Below are 21608 nucleotides of genomic sequence, written 5' to 3'. Positions count from 1 at the left end.
GATTGGAGAATTGGGCAGAGAAACAGACAGATGGAGTTCAATCTGGTCAAATGTGAGGTGATGAATTTTGGAAAATGCAATTCCAGAGTGAACTATATGGTAAATGGAAAGCCCTGGGGAAAATTGATGTACAGAGAGGTCTGGGTGTTCAGGTCCATTGTTCCCTGAAGGTGGCAATGCAAGTCAATAGAGTGGTTAAAATGGTAGATGGCATGCTTTCCTTCATCGGACAGGGTACTGAGTACAAGAGTTGGCAAGTCATGTTAAAATTGTATTGGACTTTGGTTCAGCCACATTTGGAAAACTGTGTAGAATCCTGGTCACCACATTATCAGAAGATTGTGGATACTTGGGAGAGTATGCAAAGGAGGTTCATCAGAATTGAGGTATGGAGGGCATTTGTTATAAAGAGAGGTTGAGTAGATGTAGGATTATTTTCATTGGAAAGATGAAGGTTGGGGGGGTCAGATTGAGGTCGACAAAACCGTGAGAGGTGTAGACAGGGTGGATAGCAAGAAGCCTTTCCCCGGAATGCGGGACTCAATGACCAGGGGTCATGAGTTCAAGGTGAGAGGGGTAACATTTAAGGGAGATATGCATGGAAAGTTGATTACGCAAAGGGTGGTGAGTGCCTGGAATATGTTGCCAGTGGAGATGATATAATAGGCATGACAACCTCATTAAATTTGTACCTGGGCAGATACATGAATGCGCAGGGAGCAAAGGGATACAGATCCTTGGGAAATAGGTCTCAGGTTTCGATAGAGGATCTGGATTGGAGCAGGCTTGGAGGGCCGAAGGGCCTGTTGCTATGCTGTAATTTTTTTTGTTCTTTGTTCTTTGTTCTTTGAACTGAGGAAGCTCAAATGAACAGAGTGATCTTTGTGTACTTGTCAGCTGATTCCTGAATGTGGCAAGACAGGTTAACAGAGCAGTTATGAAGGCATATGGGACACTTGCCTTTGTCATTTCAGGTATTGGTTAGAAAAGCAGGAGGATATGTTGCAGTTAAGCAGAACACTGGTTCGGCCACAGCTGGAGTACTGTGTGCTGTTCAGGTCACCACACTGTAGGAAGGATGTGATTGCACTGGACGGGGTGCAGAGGGGAATCACCAGGATGTTGTGTGCGATGGAACCTCTCAGTGATGAAGAGAAATTGGATCAGCTCGGGTTGTTTTCTTCAGAGCAGAGAAGGTGGAGGGGGGACCTGATCGAGGTGTAAAAGGTTATGAGGGGAATGGACAGGGTGGAGAGAAAGCAGCTGTTCTCTTTCATGGGAGGGTCAATAACAAGTTGGCTCACATTCAATATAAAAGATAGTAGGTTTCATCCAGAGGGCGGTGTGGGTCTGGAATGCAGAGCCTGGGAGTGTAGTTGAATTGGGAAGCCTCACAAAATTTAAAAAGTACTTGGATGAGCAGTTGAAATGTCATAACATTCAAACTATGGGCCTCATGTTGGAAAGTTGGACTGGTGTAGGATTAGTGTAGTTTGGCTGGTACACAGTTAATGGGCTGAAGGGCCTCTTCTATATTGTGCGATTTTATGATTGTATTGTGTGCAGTTTTGGTTGCCTTATCTGTGGAAGGATGTTCTGGCTATGGGGGGACGGCAGCGAAGGTTTACCAGACTGATTCCGGGGATGACAGCACTTAGATCTGAGGAGAAACTGGATTGGTTAGGACTATAATCACTGGAGGTGAGAAGATTGAGAGGTATCACTTTGAAACCTGTAAAGTCCTAACAGGACAAGACCGGAAAAACACAGGAAGGATGTTCCTGATGACTGGGGAATTCAGAACCAGGAATTACAGTTTGCAGAAAAGGGAAAGGCCATTTCAGACTGAGATGAGGAGACATTTCTTTAGCCAGAGCCTGGGAAGCTAGTGGAATATTCTGTCACAGAAAGCAGTTGAGACAAAAAATAAAATAGTTTCATGAAGGAGATAGGTATTGCTCTTAGGACTAAAGGGACTAAAGGTTATGGGGAGAAAGTGGGAGCAGGGACTAAGTTGGATGATCAGCCATGGTCATATTGAAACTTGACAACATCCTTGTAAATTTCTTCTGCACTTTTTCCAGTTGAATAATATCCTTCTTATAACAAGGTGACCAAAACTGAACATAATAGTCCAAGTTCGGCCTCACCAATGTCCTGTACAACTACAATATAACTTCTCAACTCCCGTACCCAGTGCCCCGACTGATAATGGCCAGAGCACCAAAAGCCTTCTTCACTGCCCTGTCTCATTGTGACTCAACTTTCAGAGAACCGTGTACCTGAACTGCAAGATCCCACTGTTCCACTACACAATGAAACCCCAACCTTGATTTAATTTTCTAAAATTCAAGACCTCACACTAATCTACATAAATTTAATTTTAATTTCTCTTCCCACTTCCTCAGCTGATCAAGGTCCTGCCGCAATATCTGATAATCTCCATGATACCACCTTTTGTAATGTCTTCTGCAAACTTTACTAATCATGCCTTACAGATTCTCATCCAAATCATTGATACACATAACCAACAGTAATGGGCCCAGCACCTAGCCCTCAGGCACTCCACTAGACACAGGCGTCCAGTCTGACAAGCAATTTCCACCATTAACCTCTGCTTTCACCCATCAAACCAATTAGTGAAAAGTATTTGTCTTATGTCAGGAATTAGTTTGGAGGTAGGAGTCAGAGAGGACGGATAATGTGTGTATCCTCTAATGAGCAAGATGTGAATAGTGGTGTCCCCAGGGATCTGTGCTCAGCTATGCACAATGTTTCTCAATGATGTGCATAAAGGATTAGAGAACCATATATCCAAGATTGCTAACCACACTGAGTGAGGCGGCTTGGAGGAGGTCACAGAGATAGGGAAGGTGGAGGACAGGGAGGGATTTGAGAACAAGGATAATAATTTGAAAATTGAAGTGTTTCTGGGCCAGGAGCCAATGTAAACATGGGGTGCAGGGGGTTGGTGGAATGGGACTTGGTGCAAGTTGGGATATGGGCAGCAGAATTTGGAATGAGCTCAAGATTATGGAGGGCTGTGACTGTGATGAGTGCAAGTACAGCATTGGAATGGTCATGTTTGGAGTCCCAGACATGGCTGAGATTTTCAGTGGCTGATCTTTGTGATATGGAGCTCAGATCATTTACATAGATGTGGCCAAGTATGTAACGAGTCTGATTGAGCAGCAGACAGAGCTCAGGGAGAGGGATGGAGTTTGTGCCGGGAGCTGAAGAGGATGGCTTTGATCTTCCCAATGTGTTTCACAGTGAGCCTGGCTCCTCAGTCCTGACTGCTCTTAGCTGCTGTGATTGTCACTGATTGGATACTTATTATTAGAGATTCTGACCACAGCAGAAAGCCCCAGTGTAAAAAATAATTGCAAAGACTGTCAGATCGCAAGGTTGAAACTTCACCAAGAGAGGAAGTGAAAGAAGGAGCTCGGAGCAGCTGGACTTTTGTTACTGAGACGGGAGAAAACTGTCTACCATCTGCACTCCCTGGAATCTGATTCTGGGATTTCTTTTTGCAGAAACAACACAATGATGGAAAAAGTGTCAGTCACTCTCTCACAAACACACACGCCTGCACTCGGAGATCAGAAACAGAATCCAGCAGCAGCTCTGTCTCCAAGCTGTGAAACCTGCACAGAATTGTTCCCTCATTCAGTTTTTAACTGGCAGGATAGACCAAGCAGGGGAGGCAACACAGTGGTGTGTACAGTTGGAAGGGAGTTGCCCTGGGAGTCCTCACCATTAACGATGGAATCTATGAAAACTCATGACAGCAGGTCAAACATGGGGAAGGAAACCTCCTGCTGATTACCACATAGCACCGCCTCCCCTCCAACCTCAACTGAGCAGTCAGTCCTCCTCCATGTTGAACAACACTTGGAGGGAGCACTGAGGGTGGGAAGGATGCAGGATATACCCTGAGTAAGGGACTTCAAAGTCCACCATCAAGAGCTGCTCAGAAGCATCACTACTGAGCAAATTGGTCAAGTTCCACCTGATTCAGCTGCTAGACTGGACCTGGGGCAGGTGGTGAAGGAACCAACAAGAGGGAAAAACATACTCACTATTACCCTCACCAATCTGACTGCTGCTGGTGTATCTGTCCATGACAGTATCAGTAAGAGTGACCACCGCACAGTCCGTGTGGAGACAAAATCCCATCTTTATATTGAGAATACCTTACACTTTGTTGGGCAAGAGATACAGGATGTCAGGAAGAACTTTTTAGCAGCAATTGGTCATGATGTGGAAATTAGTGCCCATTCAGGTGAGGCAGGTGAAGACACTCAGTTATTGCAATGGCAGATTGGATGGGCTCTTGATGGAAATAAACCTGCAAGGCCCTGGGGGTCGAGTAGGGGAGGGGGTGGGACTGACTGGATTGCTCCATGAAATGACAGCATTTACCTGACAGGCTGAATGTTCTCCCCCTGTGCTGGAAATAGGTCTCACTCAATGAGGGGTTCACAATTAGAGAGTTTGGATGCAGTCAATACAGGATAAATTGTTTCTCCACGCAGAAGGGTCAGTAACCAGAGGGCACATTTCAGAAAGGGTCTGAAGAACAAGAGAGAAGATAGGAACATTTTTATCCAGCGAGTTCATGATGACTGTCTGCAAGGTGAGTGGAAACGGATTCAACAGCAACTTTCAAAAGGGCATTTGGAGAAAGAGCTGAAAAGGAAACAATTGCAGGGTTATACAGGAAGGGCTGGGTAAATGGGACTCATTAGACTCATTTGACTGTCACAATCGGCCCAGTGACTTCTGGCTGTGCTGTATAAGAGCTTAAACACACTTAGTCTCACCTTTACACAAAGACTGGGAGAAACAGACAACCCAGTTTACAGAAGAGTGTTTTCTCAAGCAAAACGCTCTTAAACCAACTCAGGGAACAGACCAGACTAGATGTTCCAGAATAAGTCAGCAAATCAATGGCAAAGAAACAGTGAACCAAAAGTGATGGAAGTGAACAGTATATTCAATAGCACAGCCATCGAGAGGGGGGAGGGATGAAGGGCAGAGAGCACGCAGTAGGGGTCTGAAGGCTCTGCTGTCAATAGTGGGATGGAGGAAGCAGCAATGGGCAGGAGACCAGAGACAGAAGATGGAAGGGGGAGGGAGGGAATGTGAGTCTGCAGCAAGACACAGAGTGAGGGAGGAGGGAGGCCATGGAGGCAATTGGCTGGCAGTGAGGTCGTGGGTCATTCTGGAACAACACATGGTAAGACAGGGAAGAGACCACTACATACCGGACAAGCTGGCATTTATGGAATGTGGTTCAGGAAGCTGGGAGAGGATATTGGAATCATAGAGTTAGGAGGTGGGACAAGCAGAAATTAGCGTTTCTGTGCAGAGACAGACAATGTGATTGAGATTGAAATGAGAAGCATATGTGGTGGACACAATGTCGGTTTTGCAGCTCAGATACTGGACAATCCAATGGGAAGGAGGCCCATGTTGACTGGTCCTATGGGAAAGTGGCCCATGTATACATCATCATAGAGTCATAGAGGTTTACAGCATGGCATCAGGCCCTTCAACTCTACTCATCCATGCTGACCAAGTTTCCAAAACTGAACTAGTCCCATTTGCCTGTGTTTGGCCCAATCCTCTCTAAATCCTTCCTATCCATGTTCCTGTAAAAACGTCCTTGAAATGTAGTAATTGTTCTCGCCTCTACCACTTCCTCTGGCAGCTCATTACACATATACACCAACCTCTGTGTGAAAAGGTTGTCTCTCCGGCCCCTTCTAATTCTTTCCCCTCTCAACTTAAACCTATTCCTTCTCGTACTGGACTCCCCTGCACTGGGGAAAAGGCTTTAGCTATTCACCTTATTTATGACCCCCATGATTATATAAACCTCATGATTATTAAGGTCATCCCTCAATCTCCTGCATTCCCTGGAAAACATCTCAGCCTATCCATCCTTGCCTTATGATTCAAACCTTCCAATTAATCTTTATTTTACCCAAACCAGTGTAATAACTTCCTTCCTATAGCAGGGTGAGCAGAAATGTACATAATGTCCAAATGTGGCCTTCCCAATGCCTTGTACAGTTGTAACATGATGTCCCAGCTCCTGTACTCCCTGCTTTGACCAGTGAAGGTGAGCGTGCCAAATACCCTCTTCACCACCCTGTCTATCTGTGACACCACTTTCAAGGAACTATGTACCTGTACCCCTCAGTCTCTCTGTTCAACAACACTCCCCATGGCTCTACCATTAATTGTGTAATTCCTGCCCTGGTATGTCTTACCAAAATGCAACTCCTTCCATTTATCGAAATTAAACTCCATCTGGATTTGTTGACCCACTGGCCCAGTGGATCAAGATGACATTGCACTCTTGGATAACCTTCTTCCCTGTCCACTATTCCAACAATTTTAATGTCAGCCACAAACTTCCTGACCGTTCCTGCTATTTTCTCATCCAACTTGTTCATATAAATGATGAACAACAGTGGATCCAGGATTGATTCTTGTGGCAGACGGCTGGTCACTGGCCTCCAGTCTGAAGAACAACCCTCTCTCACCAGCCTCTGCCTCCTACCATTAGGCCAATTTTCTATCCAATTGGCGAGCTCTCCCTGGATCCTATGTGATATAATCTTACTAAACAGTCTACCGGGGAACCTTGTCTAAGGCCTTGCTAAAGTCCATGTGGACAGAGTGTACTGCTCCACCTTTATCTATCTCTTTGATTACTTCTTCAAAAACTCAGTCATCTACTCGTCTCCATCGGAAACTCCAGTGAATAGGAGGCCCATGTTTACTGGTCTCTGTTGGAGGATCCAGTTAGAAGGAGATCCATGTTTACTGGTCTCTGTTGGAGGTTCCAGCAGGAAGGAGGCCCATGTTTACTGGTCGCTATTGGGTATGGGGTTCAGTTCCTTTCTGTTGTAACTATGTAATAGTCCAACCCTCATCCCAGTGAAACAGCCTGACTCAGATACTCATCATGGAAATGGAAGGAAAGGGAAAAGGATTGGAACATGTTGTGAATGTACAGGATGGGTCAGTGGGTCAGAGCCTGTCCTGTCCCTCCAGCTCACACTGATGGCCTGAGGATCTCCTCTCTCTGCTGGGCCTTCATGGAATGTGCTTTGTGTCCAAACCAGTCCCCAGTGAGAATAGGCCAACAGCACAGAACTGCCTTTCTTTTGACAAGAATCTGTCCGTCTTCCTGAGCAAGGCCAAACCCTGGTCAATGTGGGAAATGGGGAGTTACTCCAGGAAAATACATCCTTCTGTGGTAAAGGGTTAATGTCCATTAGTGGTGCAGAGCAGAGGGAGATTTATCCTGCATTCAACTGACACCACCCAGGACACTGTCAGAAAGAGAGAGAAGCGAGACAGAGAGAGAGGAAGTTTCTGTGTGTGTGTGTGTGCAAGAGAGAGAGAGAGAGAGAGAGAGAGAGAGATCGGGGATAGAGGGAGGAGCATCTGAGACAGTGTGAGATATGTGAGGGGACCAAGAGAGAGGTAGAGGGTGGTAGAAATGGTGAGGTTGAGGTATAGAGAGAGAAACAAGATGTGACTGAGAGGCATGGAGAGAGAGAAAAAAGTAAGATGGGTATGATACCAAGAGTGAAGGGAATCAAGAGAGAGAGAGAGGGTGGGGTTGAGTGTGTGTGTGTGAGAGAGAGAGAGATGAGTATGGTTAGAGACAGAATGCCAGAGAGGGAGGGAGAGAGACTGTAGATTGGGATGCAGAGAGGGAGGGAGAGAAAGAGAGGGAGGAATAGAGAGGGGCAGATAACATTTGGATGCTTTCAATGATAGCGAGAGATGGAGTGAGTGACGGAGACAGAGAAAGATGCAGAAATAGAGATTATGAGACGGAGTGAGGAACTGGGAATGAGTTGGAGGGAGTGGCTTTGAGACAGAAAGAGAATATGAAAGAGATTAACAGTGGGGGAGAGAGAGATAGAGGTAGAGAGAAAGAAGTGTAAGGTGTGAGTCAGAAAGGGAGATAGACAGAGAGAGAGAGAGAGAGATAGAGAAAGAGAGAGAGAGAGAGAGAGAAGAGGACAGGTCCTGGTCACCACATTCTGGGAAGGATGTGATTGTACTTGAGAGGGTACGGGGAGATTTCCCAGAATGCTGCTTGAATGTGAGCTTTGAGATAAGATGAGAAAGGTTGGGGTTGTTTTCCTTGGAGCAGTGAAGGCTGAGAGGGGACCTGATAGAGGGGTATAAGATTATTTGGGGCAGTGATAGTGTGGGTAGGAAGGCACTTTTTACATGAGTAAAGGACTCAGTAACCAGGGACCGAGATTGAAGGCAACACAGACATGGACACACAGAAACTCGGAGCTGGAGCAGGCCATTTCGCTATGATCATGGCTGACCCTCTCTCTCAAACCATATTCCTGCTTTCTCCCCATTCCCTTCATGCTGTTAAAATGCAAAACAATTATCTCTCTCTTTTTCTTGAATATATTCAGTGGTAGAGAATTCTACAGGTTGACCACCCTCTGAGTGAAGAAATGTTTCCTCATCTCAGTCCTAAATGGTATCCCCCTGAGACTGGGTCCCCTGGTTCCAGACTCGCCAACCAGGGGAAACCTCCTCCCTGCCCAGCCCTGTTAGAATTTTATATGTTTCAATCAGATTCCCTCTCATCCTTCTGAACTCAAGTGAGTCCAGGCCCAGTCGAGTTCGAGAGAGAGAGGAGAGTTGAGGAGAACTGTTTTCACCCAGAGGGTGGTGGGAGTCTGGAACTCACTGCCTGAAAGGCTGGTTGAGTCACAAACTCTCGTGACATTGGAGCAGTGTTTAGATATTCCCTTGTGTTGCTGTAGCCTCCAGGGTAATGGGCCAAGAGCTGGAGGATGGGTTTAGTGTCATCAGATCTTTGTTTAACAGCACAGATACAATGGGCCAAATGGTCTCATTCAGTGCTGTTCACATCAATGACTCTCTGAGACAGTGAGAAAGAGAGAGAGAGAGAAGAGGAAGTGTGAGGGGCTGACGTGGCTCTCTCTGCCCAATTCCATTTACATACTGAGGAACACCCAGTCAGACTCTCACAGACTGCAGCTTTATAAAGCAGAACCCAGTGAAGGGAGAGTTTATCAGGAACCAGGCCCAGGGACAGGAGCACACACCATGATTTCACACATCCAGCTGATCTGGCCCCTGGCATTCTGTGTCGCAGGTACAAATCTCTCTCCTTCCACCTTGAATCTTTAGCTGCTCTCCATTTCACTCCAATTCCACTGACTTGTGATTGAAGGAAAAAAGCTGAAACCAGAGGAAAGCTCAGTGTCTCCAACAATCTCTCATTTGACAGGCTCTTTCTGTGACAGTTCTGACTTCACTGTGTTTCTCTCTGACCCCTCAGGTATCAGTGGGGACATCACCATGACTCAGTCTCCCCCGGTGCTGTCAGTGGGACTGGGCCACACTGCAACCATCACCTGTACGGCCAGTCAAAGCATTGGTAGCAGCCTTGCTTGGTACCAGCAGCGAGAAGGTCAGAAACCCTCTCTCCTGATCTACAGTGCAACAACTCGATTCACAGGAGTCTCCAATCGATTCACCGGCAGTGGATCAGGGACCAGTTTCACCCTGAAAATCAGCAACGTTCAGAATGAGGATGTCGCTGACTATTACTGTATGCAGGAAAGCAGCTCCCCCTATCGTTCGGGAAAGGAACCAAGCTCCGACTGAGTAAGTAAACCTCAATCCTCCGTTATGAATCCTGTCAATACTGAAACACACTTTCTAAAACACAAATGCTGAATTTGTGAAGGTATTAGTGAGAAGCTGCAGTGAATGAAATAGTTGATGAAGGAGCACTGTGTCTAACAGGGTGTCCAGCTGTATTTCTGTAGTTCCATTGTCCCTTTAAGCAGCAAGATAAAAGTCAATTAGTTTAACTCACCGTGTGGAGGAGCTCTGTCCATTTGCAGCCTGTGGTCCCATTCCTGCAGCACGGAATGAAATCAGTGAGTAGCCTCCTGCCAGTCTCAGTGTGTCGGACACGGGCAGAGTTTGATGTGAGCTCTGGCTCCCTGTCCCAGTCTCTGATCTCACTGACCTCAGCAGCAGCAGCAGCAGCAGCAGCACAGTGAGACACTGAGCTCCCACCTCCCCCAGCTTTAACTCTGCTCAATCACACAATCACAGAGTTGTTACAGTGCACACGGAGGCCGTTCCGTCCATCCTGTCTGGACCGGCTCTCCGAATGAGCAATTCACTGAGTGTCATTCTCCTGCCTTCTCCCTGTCACCCTGCACATTGTTCCTTTTCAAATAACAGTCTCATTCCCTTCGGAATGTTTCAATTGAAGCTGCCTCCACCACACTCTCAGGCAGTGCATTCCACACCTTAACCACTCGCTGGCTGAGAATGTTTTTCCTCATCTCACTTTTGATTCTCTCACTAATTACTTTAAATCTGTGCCCTCTCCTTCTCAATACTTTCATGAGTGGGAACATTTTTTCCCTATTTCCTCTGGCCAGACACCTCCTGATTTTGAATTCCTCAAAAAAATGTCCTCTCAGCCTTCACTTCTCCAAGGAAGACAGCCCAAACTTCTCCAAAGTTTGTTCATAACTGACATTCCTCATCCCTGAACCTTCTATGGGAATTTTTTTACCCCATTTCCAAAATATTCACATCCTTCATGAATTATTCCCCTTATCTATTCCCGTAGTCCCATTTGCTTGCATTTCGCTAATTACCCCCATACCGTTCCTGTCCATGTACCTGTTCAAATGCCTTTTAAATGTTGTTATCATACTCACCTCAACGACTTCCTCTGGCAGCTCATTCAATACACACACCACCCTCTATGTGAACGAGATGCACCTCAGGTCCCTTTTGAATCTTTCCCCTCTTGCTTTAAACCTCTGCTGTTTAGTTTTGGACTCCCTTACTCTGGGGAATAAACCTGAGCTAGTCATCTTATCTATGACCATTATCATTTTATTAACCTCTAAAATGTCACCCAGCAGTCTCTGACCTTCCAAGGGAAATAGCCCAGGCCTAACCAGCCTCTCCTTATAACTCAAACCCTCCAGTCTCGGTGACATCCTTGTCATCCTTTTTACACCCTTTCCAATTTAAAGACATCCTTCCAATAGCAGGGTGACTGGGAATGGGCCTGATCAATACCTTGGAGAATCGTAACAACTCCCACACGTAATACTCTGACCGATAGAAGCTATTGTACCAAATGCTTTCTTCACCACCCTGTCTCCATGTGACACCAGTTTCAATCCTCTATGTGCCTCCACCCCTTGGTCTCCCTGTTTGACAACACTCCCCATGGCCCCACAATTAACTGTGTTAGCCCTGGCCTGGTTTTTGTACCAAAATGTAACACCTCCTTATTATCTCAATGTGTAATGTAAATGTACTCTCAAATAGCCTTCTTCACTGTCCATGAAACTACCAATGTTAGTGTCATCTGCAAACTCACAAACCATGGCCCCTATATTCTCATTCAATTTGTTTCTATAAATGATGAACAATGATGAACCCAGAACCAATCCTTTTGCCACATCGCTGGTCACAGGCTTCCAGTCTGAAAACCATTATCTACCACCACTCTCTGTCTCCAACTATTAAGCCAACTTTGTATCAGTTAGCTTCCCTGGATCCAACTTGATCTAACTTACTAACCAGTTGACCATGCAGCACCTTGTCAAAGGTCTTGCTAAAGTCCATGTAGAGAATGTCTACCACTCTGCCCTCAGCTATCTTCTTGGTCATGTCTTCAAAAAACTCAATCAAATTTGTGAGACATGTTTTCCCACTGACAAAGTCATGTGGACTATCCTTAATCAATCCTTGTCTTTCCAAATGCATTTAGATCCTGTCTGTCAAAATCCCCTCCAACAACTTACCACTATCAGACTCACCGGTCTATAATTCCCAGGGTATTCCTTGCAGACCTTCCTAAATATCAGCACAAAATTAGCCAAGCTCCAGTCTTCCAGCACATCACCCGTGGCTGTTGATAATATAAACATCTCACCAAGGGGTGTCAAAGTCTCTTCCCAAGCTTCCCACAAAGTACTGGGATGGAGCTGATCAGCTCCTGGGGATTTATCTACCTTTATGAGTTTAAAGAACAGATTACAGCATCTCTTCTTCTGTAATATGGACTCTTCTCAAGACAGCAACATTTATTTCCCGAATTTCCTTCACTTCGATGTCCTTCTAAACCATAAATTCTGCGGCAAAATATTAGATTGGTAACTCATTCATATTCTGTTTTAAAATAAAATATGAAATTTCTTAGAGTGAGACATTTGGAGGTGATCCATGGGATATGATCCATGGTCATGACTTTACTCTGGATTGTCCTTTGTCCTTTTCCACTGTCTCCCTAATGCTTGTGATACAATTCCCTAAATGTCCTCCCATTGATACTTGATCTACATGGGCCTCCTCATTCCCAAGATCCAGGTCTGGCAGAGTTTCCTTTCTGATTGGAATGGGAACACACGGTTGGAGAAAATTCACCCGAGCACACTCTCACAACTCTGGCCCCTCTCTGCCCTTCACACTGCTCCGATTTCATTCTATATTCTGATAATTAAAGTTACCCAAATGTGTGCTGTGAATTTCTTGCAGATTTCTTCCTCTACATCTTTCCCTCTAGTTGGTGACCGACAGACTGCACTGAACAACCTTTTTTGTTCCTTATCTCAAACCAAATCCATTCTGCCCTTGACCCCTCTGGGATATCCTCTTTCTCCAGCTCTGCACCGATCTTAACCAATCCCACACCTTCTTCCCCTTTTCCTATCTTTATTGAACACCTTGTATCCAGGAATATTTAACACCCAGTCCTGTCCTCATTTGAGCCTCATCTGTAAGAGCAACAACACCAGACTTCCACTTGGTAATATGCGTCTGTAACTCCCCAATCTTACTCCCCATACTCCACGCAGGCCCATACATGCACACAGTCAGTTGGATTTAGAAATTATTACTCTCTCTCCCTCACTGTGACCCGGCCAAGAAAGTTACTATTCCTTACTTAAGAGTATCTATCTCTTCCATGATTCTGTTTTCCTTGGTGTTCCTCCCTGATATTTCCTCCTGTTTCCCACAGTCCCCCTTCCATGTTCATTTAAACCCTCTCCAACAGCACCAGCAAATCACCCCACAAGGAGCTCAGTTCTGTTCAGGAGCAACCCATCTGGTCTATAGAGGTCACATCTCCCACAAAGTCATTCCCAATGTCCCAAGAATCTCAAATGCTCCCTCCTGGATCACCTTTCCAGCATCAGATACACCCTGCCTTGTCCTCCTGTTCCTATCCTCACTTGCATTGGTCACTGGGAGTAGTCCAGAGATTCACAATTTTGAGCTGCTGTTGCTAATTGCCTCCAGAGCTCCCTAAATTCTGACTGCAGGACCACATCCCCTTTCTCCCTCTGTCACTGGGACTACAACTGCTGCCTGTTCCCCGTCTCCCCTCAGGGTGGGAGACAACACACCATCCTGGAATCCCATCTGCAGCTGCAGAAACACCTACCGATTGCCCTCACTCTCGAATCTCCTCTCACTATCGCTCTTCCAGTCTTCCTTGTGCCTCCCTGTACAGCTGAGTCCCCGTGGTGCCATGGACTTGGCTCCGGCTACACTCCCCAGATGAACCATCATTCTCATCAGGATTCCAAACTGAATCCTGGTTGGACAGTGGGATGCACTCAGGGGATTCCTGTACTAGCAGCATAGTCCTGTTGGACTATCTGCTGATCCCCCATTCCCTCTCTCCCTGCATACTCTGAAGCTGCAGAGTGACCACATCTAGAAACGTGCTCTCCACGGAGCTCTCAGCCTCACGGATGCTCCACACTGACACCAGCTGCTGCTCAAGCTCCGAAACCCAGAGCTCCAACTGCTGTCACTGACCACACTTCCTGTATTCATGGTATTCCAGGAGCTGGGAAGCATCCTGAAGTTCCCACATGGAACAGGGTGCATACTCTCACCACTCCCTGGTTATCCCTTGATAAATTTCTGATGACAAACAGCTCCAGCAGGGCTCAAATCCAGGCCTTTCAGTGTTCCAGGGTTTGGCAGAGTCTGTTCAAAAGACAATATGATAACAGAGCAGAATTAGGCCATTCGGCCCATCAAGACTGCTGTGCCATTTGGGCATGGCTGACGTGTTTCTCACGAACATTCTCCTGCCTTCTTCCCATTATCTTTGATCGCCTTCCCAATCAGGAACCTATCAATGTCCATCCGAAACACACTCAATGCCTTCACCTCCACAGCATGAGTTCCACAGATTAACTACCCTCTGGCAGAAGAAATTCCTCCTCATCTCAGTCCTAATGGATTATCCCTAAATTCTGTGGCTGTGCCCTCTGGTCCATGTTTCTCTTACTGGTGGAAACATTTCATCCCTGCCCACTCTATCCAGGCCTCTCAGTATTCTGTAAGTTTCAATATGATCTCCGCATGTCCTTAAGAACTCTATCAAGTACACATCCACAGTCCTCAATCTCTCCTCAACAGACCAGGCTGTCACCCCCAGGGTCATTCTCATAAACCTCCTCTGGATCTCCCCCAATGCAAGCACATCCCTCCTTAGATACAGGTCCCAAAACTGTTCACAATATTCCAAATGCAGTCTGACCAGAGTCTCATACAGCCTCAGCAGGACATACCTGCTCTTGTATTCTAACTCAGTTGAAATGAATGCTAACATTGCATTTGTCTTCCTAATTGCTAACTGAACTGACATATTAACCTTAAGTGAAATCTGAAAGAGGACTCCTAAGTCCCTTTATATTTCAGAATTCCAAATTTCCCCATTTAGAAAACAGTTTTAGTCTCTATTCTTCCAACCTAAGGGCATAACCTCATACTTTCCCACTTTGTATTCCATCTGTCACTTCTTTGCCCGCTCTCTGAGTCTTTCCAAGTCCTTCTGCAGCCTCCCTGCTTCCTCAACTCTCCCTGTCCCTCCCTCATCTTTGTGTTATCAGCAAATTTAGGAACAATGCCCTCAGTTCGTTTTCCCAGATCGTTAATATATAATTAATTGTTACATGAATAGCTGAGGTCCCAACACTGCCCCCTGCTGAACTGCATGAGGCACCAGCTGCCATCCTGCAAAAGACCCATTTATTTCCACCCTCGATCCCATGTCAGTTCCGGACCCCAAACCCCATGGGCTCTTATGTTGTTTAGCAGCCTCCTGTGTGGCAACTTGTCAAAGGCCTTCTGGAAACCCAAATAGATCATGTTCATTGGCTCTCCTTTGTCTAACTTGATCATTGACTCCGATTATTACCTCGAAGTCCAGCTTCTCCCTCTCGAACTGCGCGGTGAATTCTAACGCATTATGGTCACTGCCCCCTCAGGGTTCACTCACCTTCAGCTCCCCAATCTGGGCTGCCTCATTACACATCACCGAATCCGGAATTACCTGTTTCCTAGTGGGTCTACCACAAACTGTTCCAAAAATAGCCTCTCGCAGACATTCCATGAATTCCTTTCCTTGAGATCCATTCCCAACCTGACTTTCCCAGTCTACCTGCATATTGCAGTCCCCATGATTATTGTAATAATCCCTTTCTTACATGCGTTTTCTATCTCCTGATTTATTTTCTGCCCCACATCCCGACTACTGAGAGCAGACTTCTACATAATTCCCATCAGGCCCTTTGCTATTTTGTGGGTCCTGAAGTTGACTCACACAGATTCTATGCTTTCCAACTCCATATTTCCTCTTGCTGTCGATGTAATTTCAGTTCTCCCTGACAGGGTAAACCTGCTCCTCCCTCACCCCACTCCCACCCCCTTCACATGTACCTATCATTAGAAACATAGAAACATAGAAAATGGCTGCATGAATCGGCCACTCAGCCCTTTGAGTCTGCACCACCGTTCAATATGATCATGGCTGATTACCCAATCTCATTATCCTATTCCCACTCCACCCCCATATCCCTTGATTCCACAGGTTCACAACATCGGAATAACTTAACCCTTAATCTTCGACTGTGACCCCGAGTTTTGGATTTTCCTAGTATCAAGCACATTCTTTCAGCATCAAGCCTGTCAAAACCCATCAGGATTTTATATGTTTCTATGAGATTCCTCTCATACTTCTAAATCCCAGTGAGTACAAGCCCAGTTGATCTAGTCTTTCCTCATATGTCAGTCCTGCTGTCCCTTCCCTTCCAGTGAACCTTCGCTGGACTCCCTCAATAGTAAGAATGTCCTTCCTCAGATGAGGAGACCAAACCTGCACATAATACTCAAGCTGAGGCCTTAATTCCACAAGACATCCTTACTCCAGTACACAAATCCTCTCACTGTGAAGGCCAGCATGCCATTAGCTTTCCTCACTGCCTGCTGCACCTGCATGCCCCCTTTCAGTTACTGTTCCACCATGACACCCAACTCACATTGCACCTCACCTTTTCCTAAACTTTCACCATTCACTAATAATCTGACTTCCTGTTTTACCACCAAAGTGGAAAATCTCACATTTACCCAAATTATATTGCATTTGCCAAGTATTTGTCCACTCAGCCAGCCTGTCCAAGTCACTCTGCAGCCTCTTAACATCCTCCTCACAGCACACATTGTCACCCAGCTGAGTGTCATCTGCAAATTTGGAGGGATTGCATTCAATTCCTTTGTCCATATCATTTATGTATATTGTGAATAGCTGGGGTCCCAGCACTGAACCCTGCGGTACCCACTCATCACTGCCTGCCACTCTGAAAGGGACCCATTTATTCCAACTCTCTGCTTTCTATCTGCCAATGAGTTCTCTCTCCATGTCAATACATTACCTCCAATACCATGAGGTTTAATTTTGCTCACTGATCTCTTGTATGGGACCTTGTCAGAAGCCTTTTGAAAGTCCAGAACACAACATCCACTGGGTCCTGAGGGAGGGTCACTCAATCTGAAATGTTAACTTCGATTGCTGTCCACAGATGCTGCCAGACCTGCTGAACGTTTTCATCAAGTTTTGTTGTCCACTGATTCAGCCTTGTCCATTCTCCACTGATCACATCCTCAAAACCTTCCAGAAGATGTGTCAGGCCTGATTTCCCTTTAGTAAATCCATGCTGACTTGGACCGATCCTGTCACTGCTTTCCAAATGCTCGGTTACTGTATCTTTAATAACTGACTCCAGCGTTTTCCTCATGCATAATTCCTCATTTTCACTCTCCCTCCTTTTATTAAAAGTGGGGTTACATTGGATACTGTCCAGTCCATTGGAACTCTGTCAGAGTCGACAGAATGTTGGAAAATGATCAGCAATGTGTCCATTATTTCTACACCCACTTTCTTAAATACTCTGATGACTTGCTGGCTCCTGGGGACTTACAAGTTTTGGTACCAACAGTCTCCCCAAAACCATTTCCTGACTAACAATGATTACCTTCAGTTCCTCCTTCACACTTGACCCACTATCCCCTCACATTTCCTTTCAATAGGATGTGCATCCGTGGATATTTAGTTCCCAGCCCTGATCCCCTTGCAGCCACATCCCTGCGCTACAGGCTCATTTACCTTGTTTCATATACTTGATGCATCTCGTACAACACCCTCAGTCATGCACTGACTGCCTCCTTCTCATAGTTATCTCCTTTAGAAATCACAGAATCCCTCCAGTGTGGAAGCAGGCCATTCAGCCCAGATTGACCCTCCAAAAAGCATCCCACCCACCCTACAATTCCCATGGATAATTCTCCTAACCAAAACAGCTTTGTGACAATGGGAGGAAACCCAAGTGGACAGGGGGAGAATGTGTAAATCCCACACAGACTGTTAATTGGAATTGAGTCTGTGTCTCCGAAGCTGTGAGACAGCAGTGCTAACCACTGATCCACCATTCCACCCTGCGGTGCCTCAAGTTCGATTCCTGATCCTTTCCATAATCTCGATCCTATTACTTGGTCTGGATACTTTAATAACTTCTCCTGAGCTCCTAACTTCTTTAGTTAGTTTAAACTCCTCGCAAACTTGATTTCCCTTGGTTTGTGTGGTACCATTTTGTCTACATTATTCCGAATGGTTCATGTGTTAAGAGACAAAACCTTTAAGCTTGTTCTATACTGAGCTTCCCTGCACTTTTAAGTTTCCTCAGTACAATATGACATTCACAATACTCTGTCCCTTTCCTTTTATTTTCTAGTAACAATCAATTCCATCACTAACCAGTATTCCTCCCTTCTCCTTTAACTTTCATTTCCTCATTTGCTGTGTACAATCTGGCTTGCACATTTCCTACATTACAACAGTGACCACATTTCAAACAAGTCCCACACTGTCTGCAAATATCTTTAGGACAGCATGGATCTTTCTTTTCATTGGATGAACTGGGAGTCTTTCAGATGTGAAAGATGATGTTCCAAAATTGCACAGTTGTCCTCCTGAACTACAGTTACTGCTATATATGTCCCTCTCTTTTGTGAACACAGACCAAAAGTTTTCACGAGGAACCATTGCTCCATCTCCCACCACTGCACATAAGTTCCCTTCCTGCTCTCGAATGGGCCTCACACATTCCTTCATTCTCTTGTTCTTTCTGTGATTATAAAACATCACTGGGATTTCCCTGACTTCATTTGGACACATTTCATCCTGTTAGCTCTTTGCTTTCCTCAGGTCCTGGTAAATTTCACCCCTGCATTTTGTCTTTCAGCTACTTTTCCCCAATCCCTGCCCAGTTTAGTAAAATGGTTTGTTCCCAAATGAAATCTTTTACACTTGCTCCGTGGTTCTCCATTTCCATCGCGACTCTCAATCTCACTGAGTTCTGGTCACTGTCACTGAAATGCTCCCCCAATGATAGCCCTTCCAGCTGCCCACATTCATTCCCGAAAGAATGATCCAAAACTGCCCCTTCTTTTTCACCATCACCCTCTCAGGGGCAGTTAGGGATGGGCAATAAATGCTCGCCCTGTCAGTGACACTCACATCCCAAGAAACAATTTTAAAAGTCCCTGTCCTTTTATGGGGTTTGTTAGGTATTGACTACAAATGTTCAAATGGATTGTTTGCCAGTGAATGTTCAGAGTTTTTGAAATCCCTTTGAATGGCAGGGATTAAAATTGTTTGTCTTGTCTTTCAGGCCGTGAAAACTCTCAGCCCAAGCTGACCCTGCTGCCCCCCTCCCCAGAGCAGGTCAATGCCAAGGGCACTGCCACCCTGGTGTGCCTTGCCAATCACTTCTATCCCGATGAGCTGGAGGTGCAGTGGAAGAAGGACGGTGCAGTCATTTCGGACGGGGTTCAGACCAGCAACTACCTGCGAGCTTCGGACAGCACCTACAGTGTCAGCAGCCTGCTGACCCTCTCTGGGTCTGACTGGGAGTCCAACGCTCGCTTCTCCTGTGCCCTCACCCACGTGACCCTCCCCTCTCCCCTCAGCAAGAGCATCAGGAGATCAGAATGTGTGTAGAGTGTTTGAGACGAGTCCACAGAGGAGACACAACTTTAAATAGAACAGGGCTGAGCTGGCAGGACAAAGGTCATTGTCAGCACTGAATTTCAACTCTCTTCCTTCTTGGGATTGGCTCAGTGACATTTCTGAGGTTCAAGGGTTAAGGCAGGTCATTGGGATCATCAAAAGGAAGCTTTACTCTGTATCAAACCTCGTGCTGAACCTGTCCTGGGACTGTTTTATGGGGACAGTGATGACTTGTGATGCCAAGTAAAACCTCTCAAAGATGCTGAAAACTGTCAGCTGTGCAAAACAATGTGAACCTCTGAAATTTCTGCTTCAGTAAACCAGATCTCCTTCCTGCTCAGCCGTCAGTTCGAATTTAAGCTTCTGTCACTACTTTAAGGGACAGGATTCTCAGGTTATTGAGAAAATCTCCACAAGTGTTTTCCTCAAGCTCCATTGTGGCTGTGATTTTGAGCAGCTTCCTCTGTCTGGGCTGTTAATTGCAGTCTTTTTTCTGTCAATGTAAATCTGGAAAAGGGAATAAAGATCAAGAAGATTAAGTCTCTGTCTCGTGTGTGCTTTGGAAATGGCCAGAGCTACTGGGAACCCTGCATTGATGAATATGATCAGCAGCATCTTGTTACTCAGAATAACAATTTCACAGGTTTTGGGAAATAAATATTCCTTAAATTAGACTTGGGTTTTCTTCACTTTTAAAGTGCGATGCATTGGTCCCGTGTGTCCCTGGAGTCAGATTGAGAATGTTAAATCTGGGGAGTCTGGGAGTCACGGCTGGGGAGGGCAGTCAACGATAAACTGGTTCCACTTTCTGCTGTCATATTCTGTAGCCCCTGGGGCCATTTCAGTGAGAGTCATCCAGGGCTCAGGGTGGATTCCAGAGCAGATCATTGACCTGATTGTTGCGCTCCTTAGTCCACATGTGACTCCAGTAATCTCACTCTAGAGCTTTAGTATCAGTGGGAACCCCTGGGGCTGAAATCTTATCCAAACAGACCCTCACACAGCGGGGAGTCTGCAGGTGGCTCAGAAACCCCTTGGATTCAGTCCCAGATTCCACCGTGGCTCTTTCATTCAAACACAGCATTAACACACTGACACCACATTCAGAGGGCAATCCTGAGATGGGGCAAGTTTGATTCTTGATTCCAATGTGGGGAAATGGGGGTTGGGTGTGAGATGTCTAATCTGAAACTGGTACTTTATAATGAAGAATAGAAACTGTTGTTAGAATAAAGTCAAGTGTTGATGGGAGTGATGAATATCTCAGTTGTCTGTCTCCAGAATCCACACACTACACCCATCCTTCTGTCAGACCCTGAAGGCAGAGAAACTGTTCCTTGACACTCTATATTTCTCTATCTTTCCCAGAAAAGGTGAAGTATTCTCTGCCTCAGTGATTTCCTGGGACAGGACATTTTAAAAAGGGCTGTGGGAAGGGAAATGTTGCCTCTCAATGACAAAGCCAATGGAAGGATGTGGAGCTGGCTCTGTGAAATGTTAGGGCACAGAGGATGACACCAGAAGCAATTCAATGTGGTCACTCTCTCCTTTAACTGGTAATAATTACTTTTTGCTCACAATTTGCTCTCTCGAATGTGATCCACATGCCTTTCTTACTATGCTTTTTTTACTTCAGTCTGGGGGTAGTTCCATCAAAACCCAATCTCCTCACACTCATTCTGGCCCCTGAAGAGATTAGAGACAAACTGCAAATGCTGGAATCCAAGGTTGACAAGCAGGAGGCTGGGAGAACACAGCAAGACTGGCAGCATCAGGAGGTGGAGAAATCGACATTTTGGCTGCAAACATTCTTCTGAAGTGGGGTGGGTGGGTGTTGGGGGAGCTGCAGATAAAGGGAGTGGTGGGGGCAGGGTGGTTAGGTGGGGATAGGTGAAGACAGGTCGAGGGTTGGTCAAGGGAGAGATAATTTTGGATTCATCTCTCCCATCGACTAATCAGGTCATACTCTCTATCTTTCTCAACCTATCCCCACCTCACCACCTCGCTCCCACCCACCCCATTATCTGCAACTCCCCTGACACCTACCCCCCCCCCCCCCTTCCTGAAGAAGGGTTACATCTGAAACGTCAACCTCTGAAGAGATTAGACGAGGTTATTTCATGGAATCAAACCATCAAGCCCATCAATCCTGAAAACAGATTCC

General features: G+C 45.9%; 1 pseudogene and 2 gene segments (V, D, J or C); 1 reads left to right on the top strand and 2 right to left on the bottom strand.

Annotated features, from left to right (window-relative positions):
- LOC148149223 (centrosome-associated protein 350-like) overlaps nucleotides 1–21608 on the bottom strand; it is a 758453-nt pseudogene that overhangs the window by 436577 nt on the left and 300268 nt on the right.
- Nucleotides 1–21608, bottom strand: part of LOC148149224 (Ig kappa chain V-V region MOPC 21-like) — a 194294-nt gene that overhangs the window by 31804 nt on the left and 140882 nt on the right.
- On the top strand, nucleotides 9124–19975 carry LOC148149225 (immunoglobulin kappa variable 3-15-like). The segment is given in 3 exon segments: nucleotides 9124–9184; nucleotides 9371–9699; nucleotides 19107–19975. Coding segments are annotated over 2 exon segments (378 nt in total).

Source organism: Chiloscyllium plagiosum, unplaced genomic scaffold, assembly GCF_037043375.1.
Source record: "Chiloscyllium plagiosum isolate Xiang-an unplaced genomic scaffold, Cpla_swu_hap1 HiC_scaffold_9, whole genome shotgun sequence".
Lineage (NCBI taxonomy): Eukaryota > Metazoa > Chordata > Chondrichthyes > Orectolobiformes > Hemiscylliidae > Chiloscyllium > Chiloscyllium plagiosum.
The sequence above is the reverse complement of the archived record's forward strand: the minus strand, read 5'-3'. Positions and strand labels throughout refer to the sequence as shown.